General features: G+C 44.2%; 1 protein-coding gene across 2 annotated transcripts in view; it reads right to left on the bottom strand.

The window, feature by feature from the left end:
• Positions 1-17,459, bottom strand: part of Smg5 (Smg5 nonsense mediated mRNA decay factor) — a 65,913-nt gene that overhangs the window by 40,390 nt on the left and 8,064 nt on the right. For both annotated transcript variants that reach the window (XM_075684424.1, XM_075684423.1), the window contains exons 5-7: positions 13,223-13,339; positions 12,544-12,715; positions 6,273-6,374 (exon numbers count right to left, since the gene is read on the bottom strand). In XM_075684424.1, coding sequence (XP_075540539.1) covers positions 6,273-6,374; positions 12,544-12,715; positions 13,223-13,339 — 391 coding nt within the window. The remainder of the gene's footprint in view (positions 1-6,272; positions 6,375-12,543; positions 12,716-13,222; positions 13,340-17,459) is intronic.

Consider the following 17,459-nt stretch of genomic DNA (forward strand, 5'->3'; position numbering starts at 1 on the left):
TTGGGGCCTTTATGAAGAACAGAACAGGAGTGCAATGCTATGGAGCCCTGATACTGGACGAGGTGAAGGTGCGAGAGGTGGCTGCATTTAACAAGAGTACCTGCAAGGTTGACAGCTTTGTTGAATATGGAGAGGGCCATGACTCAGAAACAACAGCCGACCAGGCTTTGGTCCTCATGTTTGTGCCATTGTTTCACTCTTGGGTGCAGCCGATTGCAAGTTTCGCGACAAGACATGCGGCCCCTGGAAGAATGCAGGCAAGGTTTGTTTTGGAAGCCATTTTGGAGCTACTATGTAAGCACAATGCAGTGATCATTGCTGTAATCAGTGATGGTGCCAGCACTAACATGGCCATGTGGTCATGTTTCAGTATCAAAGGAAAGCTTCACGCACCGAAACACAGTTGACCATCCTTGTGTGCCAGATCAGCAGCTGTACTTCCTTTGCGATGTTCCCCACATTATCAAGTGTATAAGGAACCATCTTCTGCGTCACAAGTATGGCATGGTACGTGGATTTGAATGCCTTTACTTACTTTTTATCCTTAAGCAACTATGGAGTGATTTTTGCAATGGAGCACCTTTTTTCATCTCACTAATCATCCCATGAAATATAAACTTTGACCACTACTGAGAACTCCAAGAAGTAGATGGCAAACAGCAGCTCTGTGTGGTACCGAAGTTGACAAAAGTGCATGTAAGCCCGGACAACCTACGAAAGATGAATGTGAGAGTGGCTGTAAAGGTAAACAAAAATCTATATCTATATCTATATTATTATCTATATGTATTTCATAGTTAACTACTCTTTGTCTATGTGCATGAATGAATTTTTATAAAAATAAAGCTGAAAATTTTTCCAATATTCTCAGCTTTTCAGCCATAGCATCGCCATTGGGCTAAAGGTCTACCAGCAGTTAGAGGAGCCTGATCTGAAAGACTGCCATGCAACTGCTGAATTCACCGTCATGGTGAACAACCTGTTCGGTGCCCTCAATGTGAAGCTTCCCCGGCTCGGAATACGAAGTTCATCAAAGGAAATTGAGGTAAAGATAATATTTTATACCTTCTGTTGCACTGTTGTTAAAGGAATTTGCTCGGTGGTTCATTTTAAAGGTAATCCAAGAGTTTCTTGATGCTGTAAATGAGACCGAGGAAAACCATATCGCCAAAGAGGCAGTGATGTCTGTGTCACAAGTTACTATGGAATCTCTTCAGGTTACACTTGCGTCAGTATGGAACCTTGTAGCAGACTTTCTCTCTAAAGGAGCGCATCATGTGCTCACGGGCAAACTCAACCAAGATCGTCTAGAGGTAAGCAGTAAAGTTTCTTTGTTTATAATTTTGATGTTTGCGCAGTTTGTTTCATAAAGAAAGCACCTTGTCATTTCATTTTTTTTCAGAAGTTTTTTGGTGTGACAAGCTACGGAGGTGATGAAGATCACCCATCTCTAATCAGCTCTGCACACATATATAGGCTTCTGAGCCTGTATACCCCATCGATACTTGTGTCACAGGGAATGTGAATGAGGAACAGACCTTTGTGCTTGCCACTGTAGCCGACAGCATGAAAAGGGGAAGGAAGGACAAACTTTCATCCCATGAAAGACTCCAGGAGAAAGTAGAAGCAAAGTTGGCGGAGATATGTTCTACTACGCAGAATGCAGCACTGACAGCACCCGATCATGGATACTCCACAGGACTATGTTATTTGCTACTTGCGCGGCTAACTTGTTCACTGTTTTCTCAAACATAATAGATGCTCTGACTGTATACATAGCATCCAGTCCCAACATGCAGAGTGCCCAGAGGCATTTCTCACTTTGGAGAGCGAACCTAAGCTTGGATGTCTCAAGTTGCCTTCATGGGAGCTTTCCTGTATGTTTCAAGGCATTGAAAACAAGATTTCAGATGAGTTGCAAAGAAACCGGCTCTTTTCTGACACTTTTTGCGCCCTTCTTGATGCCCTTGGGGACTGTGATGTGACAAGTGTCGGTTGTCACATTCACAAGGACACCACTACTGCAGAGCTTCTTCATTCATACATTGTGCTACGAATGCATTTTGCCGCAAAATATGCCTGCAAGAGCCTCAGCTTTTCATAAAATGGCGCATTTGCCAGAAAGTCAAGCTAATGTGAAGGCTTCCTGTACAGCTCCTTCACTGTAAACAGTTTTCTGATTATAAATATGTCCCTGTAAATAATTTACCTGCTGCATATCATTTCACAACATCAAATAAAAATTACAAGGCATTTTTTTTTTGCTTCCTTGCTGGTTGTTGAATTTGTTGGCTTTCCCGCAGTTTTCTGCCTGCGTAAGACGTGTTCAGGTAAGATTGGAATATGGTCAAGTATTACGGGATCCTGGGCTGATTTGTTCAGTATACTGGCAAAAAATAAACGTCGGTTACAACAGGAAGCAGAATGAAAGCAAGCACACTGCCCATTGTTCGCCCTTTATTTTTTTTGCCCTGTCTTACGTGCTGCTTCTTTTTTGTTGTAATGTTCAGATACAACTAAAAAGTGCTTTTCACTAAAGCCAAGTAAAATGAGAGCGAACTTTCGTTTCTGCTTCTCGTATAAGAGGACGACTACCAATAAATGTGGCAGTCATTTGCCAGCGCCTTTCAGGAAGTAGCAGACGATGCGTAGAGATTGATCTTAACGCTACCGCAGCGCCAACGCCTGGTCGGCGATGGTGCCGACCCGCTCTGCGCCACTGGAAGGCCACGCTCTTTGCCAACCGAACCGATCTAAAAATGTTGAGTACAACCCTAAATCTGCATTACCATATCGCCATCGGCATGCGAAAAATGGCCGCCTTGTACGCGCTTCTAGCCTAGCTGCCATAGCTTATTCCATGTGCATACCTCCACGTTGTTCATGTAACCAGGCGCTGGTGTAGCCTAGTCTACCACCTGTCTTCTCGTTTTCTATGTTTTTCAATAAGCATGGAAGCACCGACTGCGAAAACACGCAGAGTTCACCATGATGCCGCATTTAAAAGGAAAGTTATGTGCGCGGAGACAGACGGAAATCAGGTCGCATCACGGCCATTCGGAGTTCCCAAAACTTGCATGTAGGACTGGCGCGAACAGAAGGAGAATATTTTCGCCAGCAAAACAACAAGGAAGGGTTCCAGTGGACCGAAGCAGAGCCACTTCGCTGAAACAGAAGAGCTGCTCGCGGAATACGTGCAAGAGCAGTGAGCGGCACAGCGGCCTGTGACGACCGATCTGCTCAAAGTACGGGTGATGCAGTTAGCGCTACAGAAAGGGCTAGTGCGGAGTGACTTAAAGTGAGCAGATGCTGGCTATCAAATTTTATGAAAAGAAGAGGCTTTTCTCTTTGAAGGCGGACAGGGATATGCCAAAAATTGCCCGAAGAATATGAAGAGAAATTGCACAGTTCTCAGCGGCACATTTTGAAGTTGTGCCATAGGAACGGCTAACACTTCGGACAGATTAGAAATGCCGATCAGACGCCGCTCTACTTTGACATGCCTGCCACCACAACCGTTGAAAAGGGGGCGAAGCAAGTGTGCGTTTCGTCTTCCGGCTACGAAAAAACTAGAGTCGCCGCAATGTTTTGTTGCACTGTGGATGGGCACAAGCTGCCCCATTATCTTATCTTCAGATGGAAGGCGCTCCCGAAAGGAATAGTGTTTCCGAGTGGCGTGATTGTGCGCACAAATGAAAAAGTTTGGATGACTACAGACTTGGTCACTAACTGGATTGATAACGTTTAGCGGAAGAGACCCGGCGGCACTTTGGGTCTGCGTGGGATGCTTATGCTCGACGTGTTCGGGTGCCACCTTGACCAGTGCATCAAGGACAAGCTGGCTGCATGCAACACTGACCTTGTTGTGATACCCCGCAGCATGACATCGCAGCTCCAGCCACTCGATGTTTGTTCGAATAAGCCAGTGAAAGATAGAATTCGGGTGCTCTACACCGAATGGCTTGTCAGTGGCTGCCACAAATTCACGCCCGCCAATAAAATGAAGCGTGCCTTGCTGCAGGACTTTGCTGGATAGCTGAAAGATGCATGGTGCACGATCCCGTCTGCCATGGTCAACAAGGCCTTTAAAAAGTGCATTGTGAATTGTGAATAAATCTGTTTTTCCAAATGAGAGAAAATAGCATTTCTATATGAAAGCAGGAGGTGCGTGGCATTTTACTCTTTTTTCTTTTTTGGGTCATGGAAAATGGGTGCACGTTACAATCGAGGTTTTCATTTTTTTATTTTTTGGTCACGGAAAACGGGTGCGCATTACAACCGAAGGCACGTTAGAAATGAGGAAATACGGTAACTTGAATCAAGGATTTAAGAAGTGGTTAACTGCAGGTGGGTGAAACCAACAACATATGGTTTTCCATCGCGTGGCACTCCTCAAAATATTTTTGTATTCTGTCTAATTAGTTCATTAACTGAGATCAGTTAGTCAAAATTTTTAAGATTCACTTTAGGGCCAAATGTACAGTGGAACCCCGTTCATACGTTTTTCACCGGACCGGGGGAAAAAAACGTAACAGCCGAGAAAACGCAACAGTGAGGAAAGCTCCGAAAATGAATGAAAAAAAGGGCAGCTTCAACTATAGACAATTTATTTCCACAGAGTGCGCTTAGGACTTAAAAAAGCCTATAATGATGGCTTGCCGTTTCTTTCGCTCGGTAGAAATCGCCACACGTTTCTCAATAGCCTGGAAGGCCGCATTGCTGTCAGCGTCGCTGTGAGGTGCGACGTACCTGCAGAGGTCTAGAGCCGCGACGGCTTCTCCAAAGCTAGGATTTGGCCACTGCCCGGCATCATGCGGCTCGTGCTCCTCGTCGTCACCGCGCCACGGCAATGGCAACGGACGAAGGAATATCCGCGGGAAATTTTGCCCTCTTTGGCGTAATCATGCTAACCTGCTAACGACTGTTTAGTATTGCTGCGGATCGCGCGCGTCCGAGCAGCCCGGTTGCGCGCGGCGCGGCGTGGGAGAAATGTAAACAAGAGAGGAGAGCTGTCCCGGTAGGCGGAGCAACGCCACTAGCAACGCCAACTTCCGGTTTCACTTTTGCTTCACAAAGAGTGACGTGAGGGCCTCTCCCGAGTTTCCTTCCTCCGTGAGTCGACCCGTCCAACAACCATGCGGTGACCCTAATCACAGTGATGATAGTGAGAGCATTTTTCACGAATGGCCACTTAGTGCGGCCTCTCGAACTGCTGTGCGGCTTTTTGCAGCCAGTTCCATAGCCAAGCCCGGCCAAGCCCAGCCAAAACTCGTCAAAAGCCAAAATGGCGGTTGGAGCGCGTTGCCTACTTCAGCCCAGGTGGGTTCGGGGTGCCAAGTTGCGACGTATCATGCGGGAACGTTTTCACAGCTACGACGTAACAGCGGGGTTCCTTATACATTGAATCCTATGGAAGCTATGCCGGGACCGGATGAAAACGACGTAGCAGCCAGGAAAACGCAGCAGTGAGGAACGTAACAGCGGGGTTCTACTGTACTTCGTTATGTTGTGGAGAGGCTTCAGAAATGACCAATCCAATATTTTTGGCAATGTACATGCTGTTAGGGGAATTTTTTCGTTGTATAAACCAATTTTGCTGCACGGCGATTTTTTTCGGCATCCAGCCAGCCAAATATGAAATGAACCCATATGACTGCGATCATGCACTATCGTATTGCAGCACTTTCAACCGTGATTTGAACAAAAGAAACATGCGTGCGGACCGTGCCGAAGTGAGCGGCCGCAACTCTAGGCATTGGCTTCACAGTGTGTCGGCACATTACTTGGCAGCACATCAAAAAGACAGGTTGCAGTCTTTGATAAGTGAACGGTCCATGCGCACGGTTCCTTCACTCGAAGCATGGTTGAAAGTGCTGCAATACGATGCCACATGAGTGCCGTCATGTGGTGCTATTTCGTATTTCGCAGGCTTTCCTTAAATGCCAAAAAGAAAAAAAATCACCACGCAGCATGTAAAGTGCCACAAAAAATTCGATCGGTTGTTTCTCCATCCCCTTTAGAACGTAACGAAATGCACTTGGCCATAAACATATTTAACAAGTGAAATATAAAAATTACTCTAAGGGGTGCTGCATGACGGTGAAGGTCAATGGTTTCATTCAGCTGTGGTTAACCACTTTCTTAAAATCCTTGGTTCAAGTTCAGAGAAATGTCTTGCATAGTTTCAAAGCACTTCAGTCACAGTATTGTAAGGACACAAGGCATTGCTGGTTTGGCTGGCTAGTGAGATAAAGAGTGTGAGGTCACCTTACCTTTCTTGCAGCTGTCCCATGTGAGCAGGCTGGCTGCTGTTCTTGTCTAGCAGGCGCAAAAGGTTTCCTTGTGCCCCTTCAAATGGCTGGCCGCTCTGCAAGCTGCAATGTGCACAACAGAACATAGCTGCTTTCTACAAAGCTGGTGCAAGAGCATTCATTTCAGCTTGAGCACTAGAAGGAGCATTTACAACTTCCTGCTGTAAACTCTACAGTAAACTCTTTTTGTAAAAAGCTGATTCCCTGAACTTTTTTGTCTGAAGAAAAAATTTCACTTACATTTAAACGTGCTTTTATATGAGGTTAAAGCATTCATTGAAATGTGGGGTTTATTGCACCAAGACTGCACAGTGGGTTACAAGGGACGCTGTAGTGGAGGGCTGCTAACAGATTTTGACCACCTGAGTAGCAGCAGTACTTATCCCCAATAGACAATGCTGCACAAGTTTGACTATAAACATGACATGCATCGAAACAACACAGGAAGCGGCTATAGTGTTAGCCATAGCCAAGCCAATGCATACTTTAAATAAGTGACTCACAAACGACAACATGCAACTTCGTGAATGGCTGGATCTCACCCGAGGCATTAAACATACTCACAAAAGGCAAAACAACAAGGGAAGACAGATGCGTCTAAATCTTGTATATACCAACCAACACCCTCGACTCAACGGGAGAGGACAACCCTAACGTGGCGGCACACAACGTAGCTCGAGGACTACACTTTCCGAGCTGCAACGAACGTAGACCCCTCGACAGGGCTCTCCTGAGGTATGGGAATGCAGTGATGGTACTGGCCTATGCCATTGTGGAGCAGCCAAAAATGCATTTTGGAGCAGTAAAATGAACTTTTGGAGCAGGCTTATGAAAGCGATTGCAAACTATATTATATGGGCTTTTACAGTGGGCAGTGGACGTGAAAGCATTAAGTGGTCACTGATATATAACTTCAATCCAAACAGTAAAGATGACCCCCCCCACCCTCCCTTCATCGCAGTGCTTATTGTGGGCTGCGACGAAGTGGTGGTGTCTTCAGATGTGCTGCAAAAGCACTTCAAGGGCTGAAAGAAGTACGGAAGCACTTGGATATGCTAAATGCAGAATTCGAAAGTGTTTTCAAACCTTCAGCACGCTCTCGCTCCTATAGATGTATCCTTTAAGATGGAGCAAGCACTCTGGGAAAAAAAAAAAGAAATACCGCACATAAAAAAAGTACTGCCAGCGGTATGAAAAATTTATTTTTGCTGTGATTCACGGATAACCATCTAATTCAAAGTACTGCGATGGTCGACACTGCCAGAGAGGTTTGCTCTCGCTCGTCATGCAACTTGATGTGCGTCGCGCACCGTCGCAAAGTGGAGATATGCACGCGTGACCACTGACTGTGCACATATAACACTGTTAGATTAGGCTGTGATCAGCGAATTCAGTTTGGAGCTTTCTGCCTATATGTGAGCTTTCGCCATTCCCTCCAGTAAATGCAAAAACAAACCTCGCGAAAGCGTTTGCAGTAGTTGCTGGCATGCCACACGTGGACCCTATTTTGTCTTCCGGTCACTGCAGTCTAGCCTGTGATCTCACGTCCAATCACCGAAGCAGTTTACTAGTACGAATACATTGGAGGATAGCTTGCCTCAATGACCTGCCCACCAACGTGTCAGCTGGCAGCGAATTTCATTCAGTGTGATAGCATTAAGGGCACCATGTCGCATAAAATCCAGTGTCAGCATCTTGCGTCGAACGTTGTTTAACGAAAAATCATTCTGAGCCATAACCACGCACGCCCTCCACGTGGCGCAGAGGCGTTAGTGAACTAATCGAATTCCTCAAAGTAAGATGCGTCAGAAAAATCGTAACGTACAACCTAAACACAACCTATACAGGCTTGATAGCGTTAGATTGTAATTCTAATATACCACAAAACGTCATTCTGCTATGCGGAAACTCAAACCTATACCCCTTTTTCAGCGTTTCTACCATTCATGGAGCAGTGCTCCGTGCATCCATGGCCCAGACAAGAGGCCGTGCTTCTACCAGAAAGCTCACCTGCTCGTCTTAGGTGCATAGCATTCGCTGCCACCATTTCCCTGTAAACATTACAGTTAGATAAGCTTCAGTTGCCGTGAAGCACGAGAAGCAGTCGGGGGTTTTTGTATGCCATCGCATTCCACTTTTAAAGGTGAAGCTTAAGCATCCTCCAAATTTTTTTACAGCTCCACTGGTAGCCCACATTCATAGAGCAGAATGGCTGGTATATTTTAATGCGATAGTGCTAAGGGCCCCGCGTCGCAGAAAATCTGGTGTCGGCTTTGGCGTCAGCGTCCCCGTGAGCGAAAAGTGCCATTTATATTTAGGTATATGTATATTCCACGTGTTGCTATATGACATGCGGTATTATTGCCACACCAGTCTATCACTCAAGTTGCTAATAACTTGTTTTACATTTTCGACAAATTATTCCTCAGAATCTTGAGAATGACAGGACACAAATAAATGTCATGAAACAAAACACTGACAGCACATACATGTTATGTTCAATCTTCTCAGATTGACATATTAAAAGTGCGACAAAATAACAGAAACCTGAAAATCCTGTAATTTTTTTGGCACGGCTGCCTACTACCTCTGAGATCAGCTCACGCAAGGAGCCACATTTCTACCAGAAAGCTTGCCTTCGTGCATAGCATTCGCTGCCAGCGTTTCTCGGTAAACATTACAGTTACATAAGCTGCAGTTGACGGGAAGCGTGAGAAAGCAGTCAAGGATCTCTGAATGCTATCGCATTCCACTCTTAAAGGCAAAGCTTATGCATCCTACAATTTTTTGTCGTGACCATACGATACAGCAAGACTTAACCAGTGGCACTTTGTCAGTATCCAGTGGTGAAATTTGCTGTTTGGAGCTGAAGCAGTCAATATCTTAGAAGTGGCTGTACTCCAGTCTTACTCTGTGAAATCACCACGCCAAGAAAAGTGGGGGATAGGTGACAAAATGAATAGCGGCAAAATTGTTCATGGCTGCCATGTCAGCGCCAATGTGCGCATTATGTTAGAAAAATCGAGCGAGACACCATACAGCGTCTGAAAATTTGGTCACTATATTAAGTTGGTCATATAGGAGAGGAGCGCAGGGCCTGGCTTGGTGCCAGCGCGATCGCTCGCTGCCGCCTCAATAGAGAGGTTGTATAGATGCCAAAGAAACCCACATGTATCGGGGTGGAAAGTATTGAATATATACAGCAGCCCACGGAAGAAACAAGCAGTATGATTCCAAGCTTGATTGTAGAGGCCCGACTCAGTCCACCGCGAAGCTAATGTAGCCACTGGTCCACACCATGCCACTTAAAGGGCCCCTGAAACAGTTCGGACAAATTTTGTAGACGCGTAGGGTACAGCTAAAGTTAATCATTTGCACCACAATTTGTGTGGAACGTCTCATATTATGAGAGCTACGGATAATTACAAGTTATCCTCCTCTATAGTCATGCATTTTCTCCTCAACTCGTTCGCCGAGCGATTAGGGCTAAGCTCCGCCTACACTGGCTCTGCGTTATGATGGCACGTCGTGTCATCGACTTCCGGTTCTCTAGGAGCGCGTGCACGCGCGAAACCTCTCCAAACTCTCTGCCAGCTGCTTGGCAGTCGACCCCAAGCGAGAGCTATCGAAGCAGCGTGCATTGCGAGCATTCTGTTGCAGCGCCGAACGTGTCTGGTATTCCAGGAATGTAACCACCGGCGAGCTGGGTGTTTTGACGGAACGGTGGAGGCATAAACTCAAGCTGATGTAGGAACTTTGGCGTAGACGTATGTCAGCTGCCTGATCGGTCTCCATCGTCCAGCCACCCATTGGCGCAGAGCTTAACCAGCCAAACAAAGACCTAATATTGCTCTAACCAAGCGTAAAACATTTTAAACATTTACAGAAACAATGTGTTAACGATTACACTCCTGCAAAAAATTTACACCAGCAGCAAAGAAGAATACACTTCGTTACTGCTACTGTGTGTGATTGAGCTCTGTGCCACCAGGTGGCTGCACTGTGCAGACCATTCAGATTTGCGCTTCTGCTCATCCCATGAAACGACACGGTCAAACAGCCAGGCCCTATTCCCTTGTGCTTGCGCTTACCCTAATACCGGACTCGAGAAACGCTATTGCGTTAGTAATCTTCCGGTGTAAAGTGACGGCCGCAAATGCGCAAATCCTGGCGCCGATCGGCTAGTGGCAGTCCGCTCGTCTGCTGCCTTGCAGAGGGACACGATGTTGTAGCTTGACATATTGCCAGTTGCTACGTTTGCAGTCCACAACGCAACAAATTCGAATCATAATGCTTGCGAAAAGACTGAGACCAACTCTGACCGCGGAGCTCTTGTCAAAATGGAGCACGTTGTAACATAAGCAGACAACGCTTGCTGTGTGCTGGAGGTGCCTAAGCGTAGTGAGAAATTGTTCTTGTGCATTCTCTTTCTGTTACTTTCTTTTTATAGAAACAATTTAACTAACATTCCAACTATTATGAACATCATTTGTTCACCATAAAGGTGGAAAAATTATTGATGACACGCCCTGGGCAGCCAATCGGATAGCTTGCCCTACTGACGTCAATTGGGTGATTTACGTCATATGGGTAGGGGCGGCTGAAAATTCCACCGAGCAGTGTGCTTCGATCGGCAGCAATGTACTTCTTTAAAACCTTATAATAAATTACATGCTTTAGGCGGAGCACTTAGATGCGTCAATTAATGATCAGAAGGACCTACTCTAATGGGGGCTCTGGCGCTTCTCAAGTGAATTGATTTTCACTTTTCGCCCAAGCATTCCCGCATTGTGATGATGCAAATAAATTTCAACTTCAAATTCAACTTCAGAGTACGTTTGTACAAAATCGTCAAAATTGTTTCAGGGTCCCTTTAAGAGAGTGCAATAAAATGGCACTTGAGGGCGTAGTTCCGTTTTTGAAAGCCTGAGCAATGCCTTCGGCACAGAGTGTGTGCAGATTGTTATATTTTGCTGAAATGTAGGAGGATGTAGTAGAATTCGCCTCCCGGTGCAGTTCAGCGCAATTGGTGCAGCGGTAGCATTACTGGGAATGGGAAGACAGAATGACTAGGTACAACATCCCCAACCATTACACGATGCAAAGATGCACTTAAAAACTCAATAGATTGCAAGATGTCCAGCAGCTACAACTACGAACCAAATCATCCAAGAGTGCGATACTAAAGCACACTATTTCTCCAGTAATATACACAATGGATAGATGCAAAATGTGTAGCACTTGAGTCGTGCTAGAACACATGCTATGGGAATGCCAGGGACTAATACATGATAATGAGACCGAGACCTCCACTGACAGCTCCCGCGCGCGATGGCAAGCCGTGCTGCTCAGTTCGAAACTGGAAGACCAACTCTGGGCAGTCCAGAGGGCCAAGGAAGCTACCGGGAGACAACAGTTGGTTGTAAACTCAGTGGGTGCCCCAGCACTCCACTCCACTCTACCCGCTCGCTCGCTCACTCACTCACATGAGTTCCATGTGCACCCAAACCACGATAATACATGGTCGCTTTTGAGTGTGGCTGCTGTGGCTAGAAACTGAACCTGCTAGAGCACAATACCACAGCCACTGAGGGGCGTGTCTCTGTGTGTACACACGTACACACATCAGTTGGGGGGGTGGGGGTTTCACATCATTCCTTACCCAAGCCTCACTGGAAACTCCATGAGCAGAGCATTATTTTCCACGTGAGAGACAGTGACGCGATGACATGCTTTCATTGGACAACTATACACCGGAGATCAGAATCCGATTTTTTCTTGCTTAGGTGTCCCACTCCAATGTAGGAGCTCAGAACCAGTATTTTATAAAATCCCAACTGCCAGCTAGAAGAAATTAAATGAAACATTACTGAGGACAATAGGAATTTGTGCAAGACGGCCTCTCGTCTTGAGAAGTCTACTTGCAAAGTTACGCAATTAATGGACAATAGGAACGTTTACAGCAGGAAAAAAATGCAAGTAGTTTTTGACTCTTACACAATAAAATATTGAGAAGAAAGGGGGTTAACCGAGGGGCCGATTTTTATTAATTGTATCATGAATTGGCTTCTCGTGATATGATAATAAAATATTAACACACATGTGCTACACCTTACATTGTAGAGTTGCTACAGAGGCAGGTAAAACAACATGGCTAAAGCTATCTAGTACCTCAATATGCCATGCTTTGCTTATAAAGGAGGGGGGGGGGGAGGTGAGAGAGAGCGCTGACCATCTCAGGAAGTGGTAGGCAGCCTTGCAAGTGTCGCCAGCCGCCAGGGTACCCAGCTGGTTGTGAGGCATGCCCGACCCAGCGTCTATAGACAGGGCCTGCCAGTAGTAGCGGGCAGACAACGCAGCCCAGTGACCATGCTCACGGTCCTCGAGCTCACTCAGGTAGCGCGCTGCAAGCAGAACAACGGTGATGTGAACCAGTAACATCAGTATCAGTCAAGGCCAAATCGAGTTTCTCTGTAAGGTCACATTTTCCTTCACAGCGGACACCTTAAAACAAACACACACACACACACACACACATTGCCCTGTGCACTAGTGCCAGAACTTCTCCTAAAGAAGTATTCTAAACATGTATTTTTGTCAAGGTAGGAAGTGGTGATGAGAATAAACAGAATGAAAGTGCTTCACACTATCTTAAGGCAGCTGCACTTTTCAGCACCGGACTGTGAATTTAACACACGGAACCACTGAGAATTCAGTGCAAGTTGCATCTACAAGGATACCTACATTTAATTTATATAAGCATGAAAGTATGGTATCAAAGTAATTGGAGGTGTCAACTAATTACTAATCAGTGTTTGTGTGAATATACAACTTCATAGATAGATAACTTTGATATTAAAGTAACGACATGAATTTGGTGATGATAGTTACCTTATCGCTAATGCACTCACCTAGATCTCCTAATGCGATAAGAAACCGATGGGCAGCCTGTCTAGCCCATGGCTGGTTCTCCTCTGGTAGTGGACAGGATCCATCTTCGGCGGGACGTTTCTGGGACCAACGAGTCCCTGCACACAAGGTGCTTGTAAAATTGTGCAGCACTCATTGTGTCAAATGAAATCTGACTGCTTTCAAAAGAGTGAGATGCTTTTCAGTGCAAAACTTCATGAGAAGTAAACAAACAGTTTAACTCATAGAATTTGCTACAATAATTACTAGAGTGAACTCTGGCACTGCAATTGTCCAGCCACCATGGGAATGATGGTTAGTAGATGGATTTGTCTGGTCTTCATGCTTGTGACTTTGCTTTCTATGCTTTGTCTGCCTTTATTTGCCTGAATTTCAAAGCAATGTATACTTTTCTAAATGTGGAAGGCAAGAAGACTCCATTAACAAGTCTAATCGCTACTATTTGCAGTGGTTCCACATGTCAAAGTGGCCAAATCAAAAGCTGCTAAGCATCTCAAAGAGCTGCCTTGCCCGCACAAAATTCTTTAGAGGAAGCTTTAGCTTGGGTGCTCCTATCTAAATACATGTAAAAGGAGAGTTTGTTTCCCTCGGCAACCACTGCAGCAAATTTGACAAGGTTTGCTGCATTTAAAAGAAAAACTTAAAATCTAGTAACTGTTGGTTTCAAATTTTTGATTTAGGTGGTCAATTTTTTATTAAGAAGTAGCAAAAGTAAAATAATTTCAGAATGAGAGTATCAAGTTGCAACTCTGCAACTCAGCTATGAAAAACGATATCACAATTATGGGAATTGCATCTGGTAGTATGTTATGTTATGTTAGGTAGTATGGTAGTATGTTATGTTAAATTGATATGTTACACATGAATCTGAAAAAATTTGGTAATAAGGAAATACAGCTTTTGCAGAACCCTTGTACACAACGTAACAAATTCACACAACATATAAAATGACATATCGAGTTTGTCCGTTTTCAATGATGTAATGGGTGCCGTTTACAGAACCGTGATATCTGTTCTTGATGCACAGCTATTATATTTGTAAACTTCGTGCTTCTATTTTTTTCAAACTTCCGAATTTTTGAAAATCCTTTTACAAAAATGCAGGCCCTAAATCAAAATTCCGCTGCCTTCAGTCACTAGAATCTAACCTTCTCTCTGAAATGCAACAAATTTTATTAAAATCAGTCCAGGGGTTATCTCAGAAAAACCTTTTTGCATTTTACATGTATTTTAATAGGCCATGTTGGAGTTGGGTCCAAACTAAAGCTTCCTCTTAGGAGCGTTGTGTACTGCTTGCTGACGCATGCGTTTGTGGCATAATGGTTTCAATATCGAGCTTCTGTTCAAATCCTGCCGTCAGACAATTTTATTTATGTTTATTTATATTGATTTATAACACAGTACTTTCTTGAAACTTATCAGTTGGCAAATTCACCAAGCCATTTAAAGCTAGAAATGCGAACTTTAGGCAAATCCGTGTACTAACCATCATTCCTACATTGGCTGAAGCGGCATGCTTGCTGCTCCCATAGACACTAACGCCAGAGTTTCTTCTACTAATTACTGTAGGAAATGCTATGGTTTCACTGATAGCATTGACGCGGCCACGTCAATGCCCAGGTGCGCACCACAGAACATCTATTGCACTTGCCTGTACAAAACACTTCCAAGCTATACTTCTGTATCTTGAGCTTTACACCTTGAACTAACTGTTATGAACATGTCCGATTGACTGATTGTGTTTTTAACATTCCAAAGCAACATAGAGGCTATGACTGCAGACCAGATTATAGACAAATACTTATTTCTTCTTGCACGTCAGGGCCACCCTCTTTTGGTGTACGAGCACAAATTACGAGTTAAGAGTGGTTTAGCACTGATTGTATTGCGTCTATAAGTGTCTATTTTGTCCTTTGCACCTAAATGTGCCTATTTCTGCCTTTGGTGCCTCTTTAAGGTACTATTCTTGTTTAAAAAGCAGATTCATATTTCCACAAGACCTGGCAGCATTGACAGGCACTGTTGTTGATGGCACTGCACTTGGCAATGTGACCTGGCAAATAAGTGCTCGCATTGTCAATGTTATTCAAGCTTTTGAGGGCCTCCACCAGCTGGCTGACATTGGCTGACAGAGAGAAAGGGACAGCATGTTGAGAATGGTGTGCTGTAGACTGCAGCTTTGAAAGATTGCTGGCTGTAGATTGCTGTGCATATGTGTTAAAGTGGAAGTGTGCCAAATCTGCTGCATGTATACCATCAACTGTAGTTACGTGCTCTCCTTTTCCAATGCCTCCACTTCTCTTGTGGTTGTACAGGCGCACGTGCCAATGTCAGCTAATCTGAACTCTAACAATAGATGAACAATAAATTCTGCCATTGCTCTGCTTCCCCTTTTTCTTGTTATTAAAGTAAGTTTATGTAAGGAGACGCATACCCCTGCGTTCCAACACCTGATAAAAAGAAAAACGTTTTCCAAAGTCATAGTGATATACAAAAGGAGCTTAAGAAAGAGTTCTAGTGAATAGTTCACGAATCATGTTGCAGGTATTGTACCATAACACAAATTTGATGCATTCCATGTGCATGGCAGCAGCTGTCTAAAAAGCTTGAGCAAGCGTGGTGCAGTCTTTCTTAATTAAGGTACATGAATGTCATTTTTTTGTTCAAAGAAATTTCGGAAGTTCTTATCAGGCAAACACAAGAATCCAAGAGTGCTTGAAGGCATCAACCATTTACCTTTGTCGATGATGGGCGCTTGTTTTCAGCCTACAAGCTTATTTGAGTGAGAACAAGCACAATATTGAACTTAATAATTTAGAGGTGATAATCACCGTGTTCCTGTCCTTACATCTTTTAAAATATATTTAAAAGTGCGTCACTTGTTTTTTTTTTCTTACTGGAACATTTGCTGACTTCAATGCACAGAGCCTGGGTTTTAGCTGCTCTCATTAATTGTTTAGCAGCCTTTCCTGGCATATTTTCTTATTTTCATCTTTCCTCTACTCAATCCACCATTGCAAGCAGGAAAGTTTGGCTCTTAAATATATGCTACCTGTCCCTAGTGATAGAACAAATGTTTTTGAGCATTCTGGCTGCATAATGCAGTTGGACAAACAAGCAACCTCTCATGTTCTCAGTAAAGCCCTGTAATGCTATGGACTGCATGGAGAATTTGATAGCTGCCTTTGAAACCTCAGAAGGAAATGCTATGCCAATTTTATACAATGAAAATTGGTTACACAAGTTTAATACATAACACATGTCATGGTTGGCGAACAGAATATAGTGCCTAAAGTGAGGCTCTAGTACCTGCCTTAGGCGCCTAATACCAACATTTTTAGCACCTAAGATGCGGCCTCTAGCTATGACATAAACCGCAATGGAGGACTCAGGATCACTGCCACACCACTTCCACCACCAGGAGTTAAAACAACAACAACAACAACAACAACAACAACAACAACAAGCGAAATTAGAAATCTACAGCAGCAGAAATATATCAGTTAGTCACCATGACAGCTAAATGCTATTGCAAACAAAATATTTCAAAAATATTACCATGACAGTGTGGGTAGTGATTATGTACAAAATATAGTTTTGTAAGGCAGTTTAATTAACAAGCCAGAATGTCGCACGATACACAGGTCTGTTGATCAAGCGTCGGGCACTGAGCGCGCAAGCTCTGTTCTCGAGCGAGGTGTTGACGACGCGCCCGAAGCACATGCCTGTCTTCTTTGCTACAGTTTATTGGACTATAATTATAGTCAGAATGATTAGATCAGCTTTGCTTAGCTTTCCTGGCTCCAGGATGTCATTTAGTGTCTAGAGGTATTCTCTGTATGCTTCACCGAGAACTTGGTTGAACTAGTGCTGGCATCCACTCCTTGAAGTCGTGGAAACGCTAGCACATGTTTACATCTCGTAAAAGAATGACACATTAAGCATAATCAATTAATGACAAAACTTGTGCACACTTGAGGAAGGTGAACATAACAATATGAAGCTGTGTAATTATGCACTTGATCATTCAATTCAATTCAGGTTTATTCAACAGCTTTCAGATGTTTGGACCACAGGCAAAAAGCCTGAAAAGGCTTGACTGGGTCTGTGCCCTGGAGCATGGCATACAGTGGTATCAATTCCATACATGTACAGGAGAAAACCAATATGCAGAAAATGCAATAAAATCTACAGAAAACTACAAAACAATGCAAACAA

This window comes from Dermacentor variabilis, chromosome 3, assembly GCF_050947875.1.
Source record: "Dermacentor variabilis isolate Ectoservices chromosome 3, ASM5094787v1, whole genome shotgun sequence".
Taxonomy (NCBI): Eukaryota; Metazoa; Arthropoda; class Arachnida; order Ixodida; family Ixodidae; genus Dermacentor; species Dermacentor variabilis.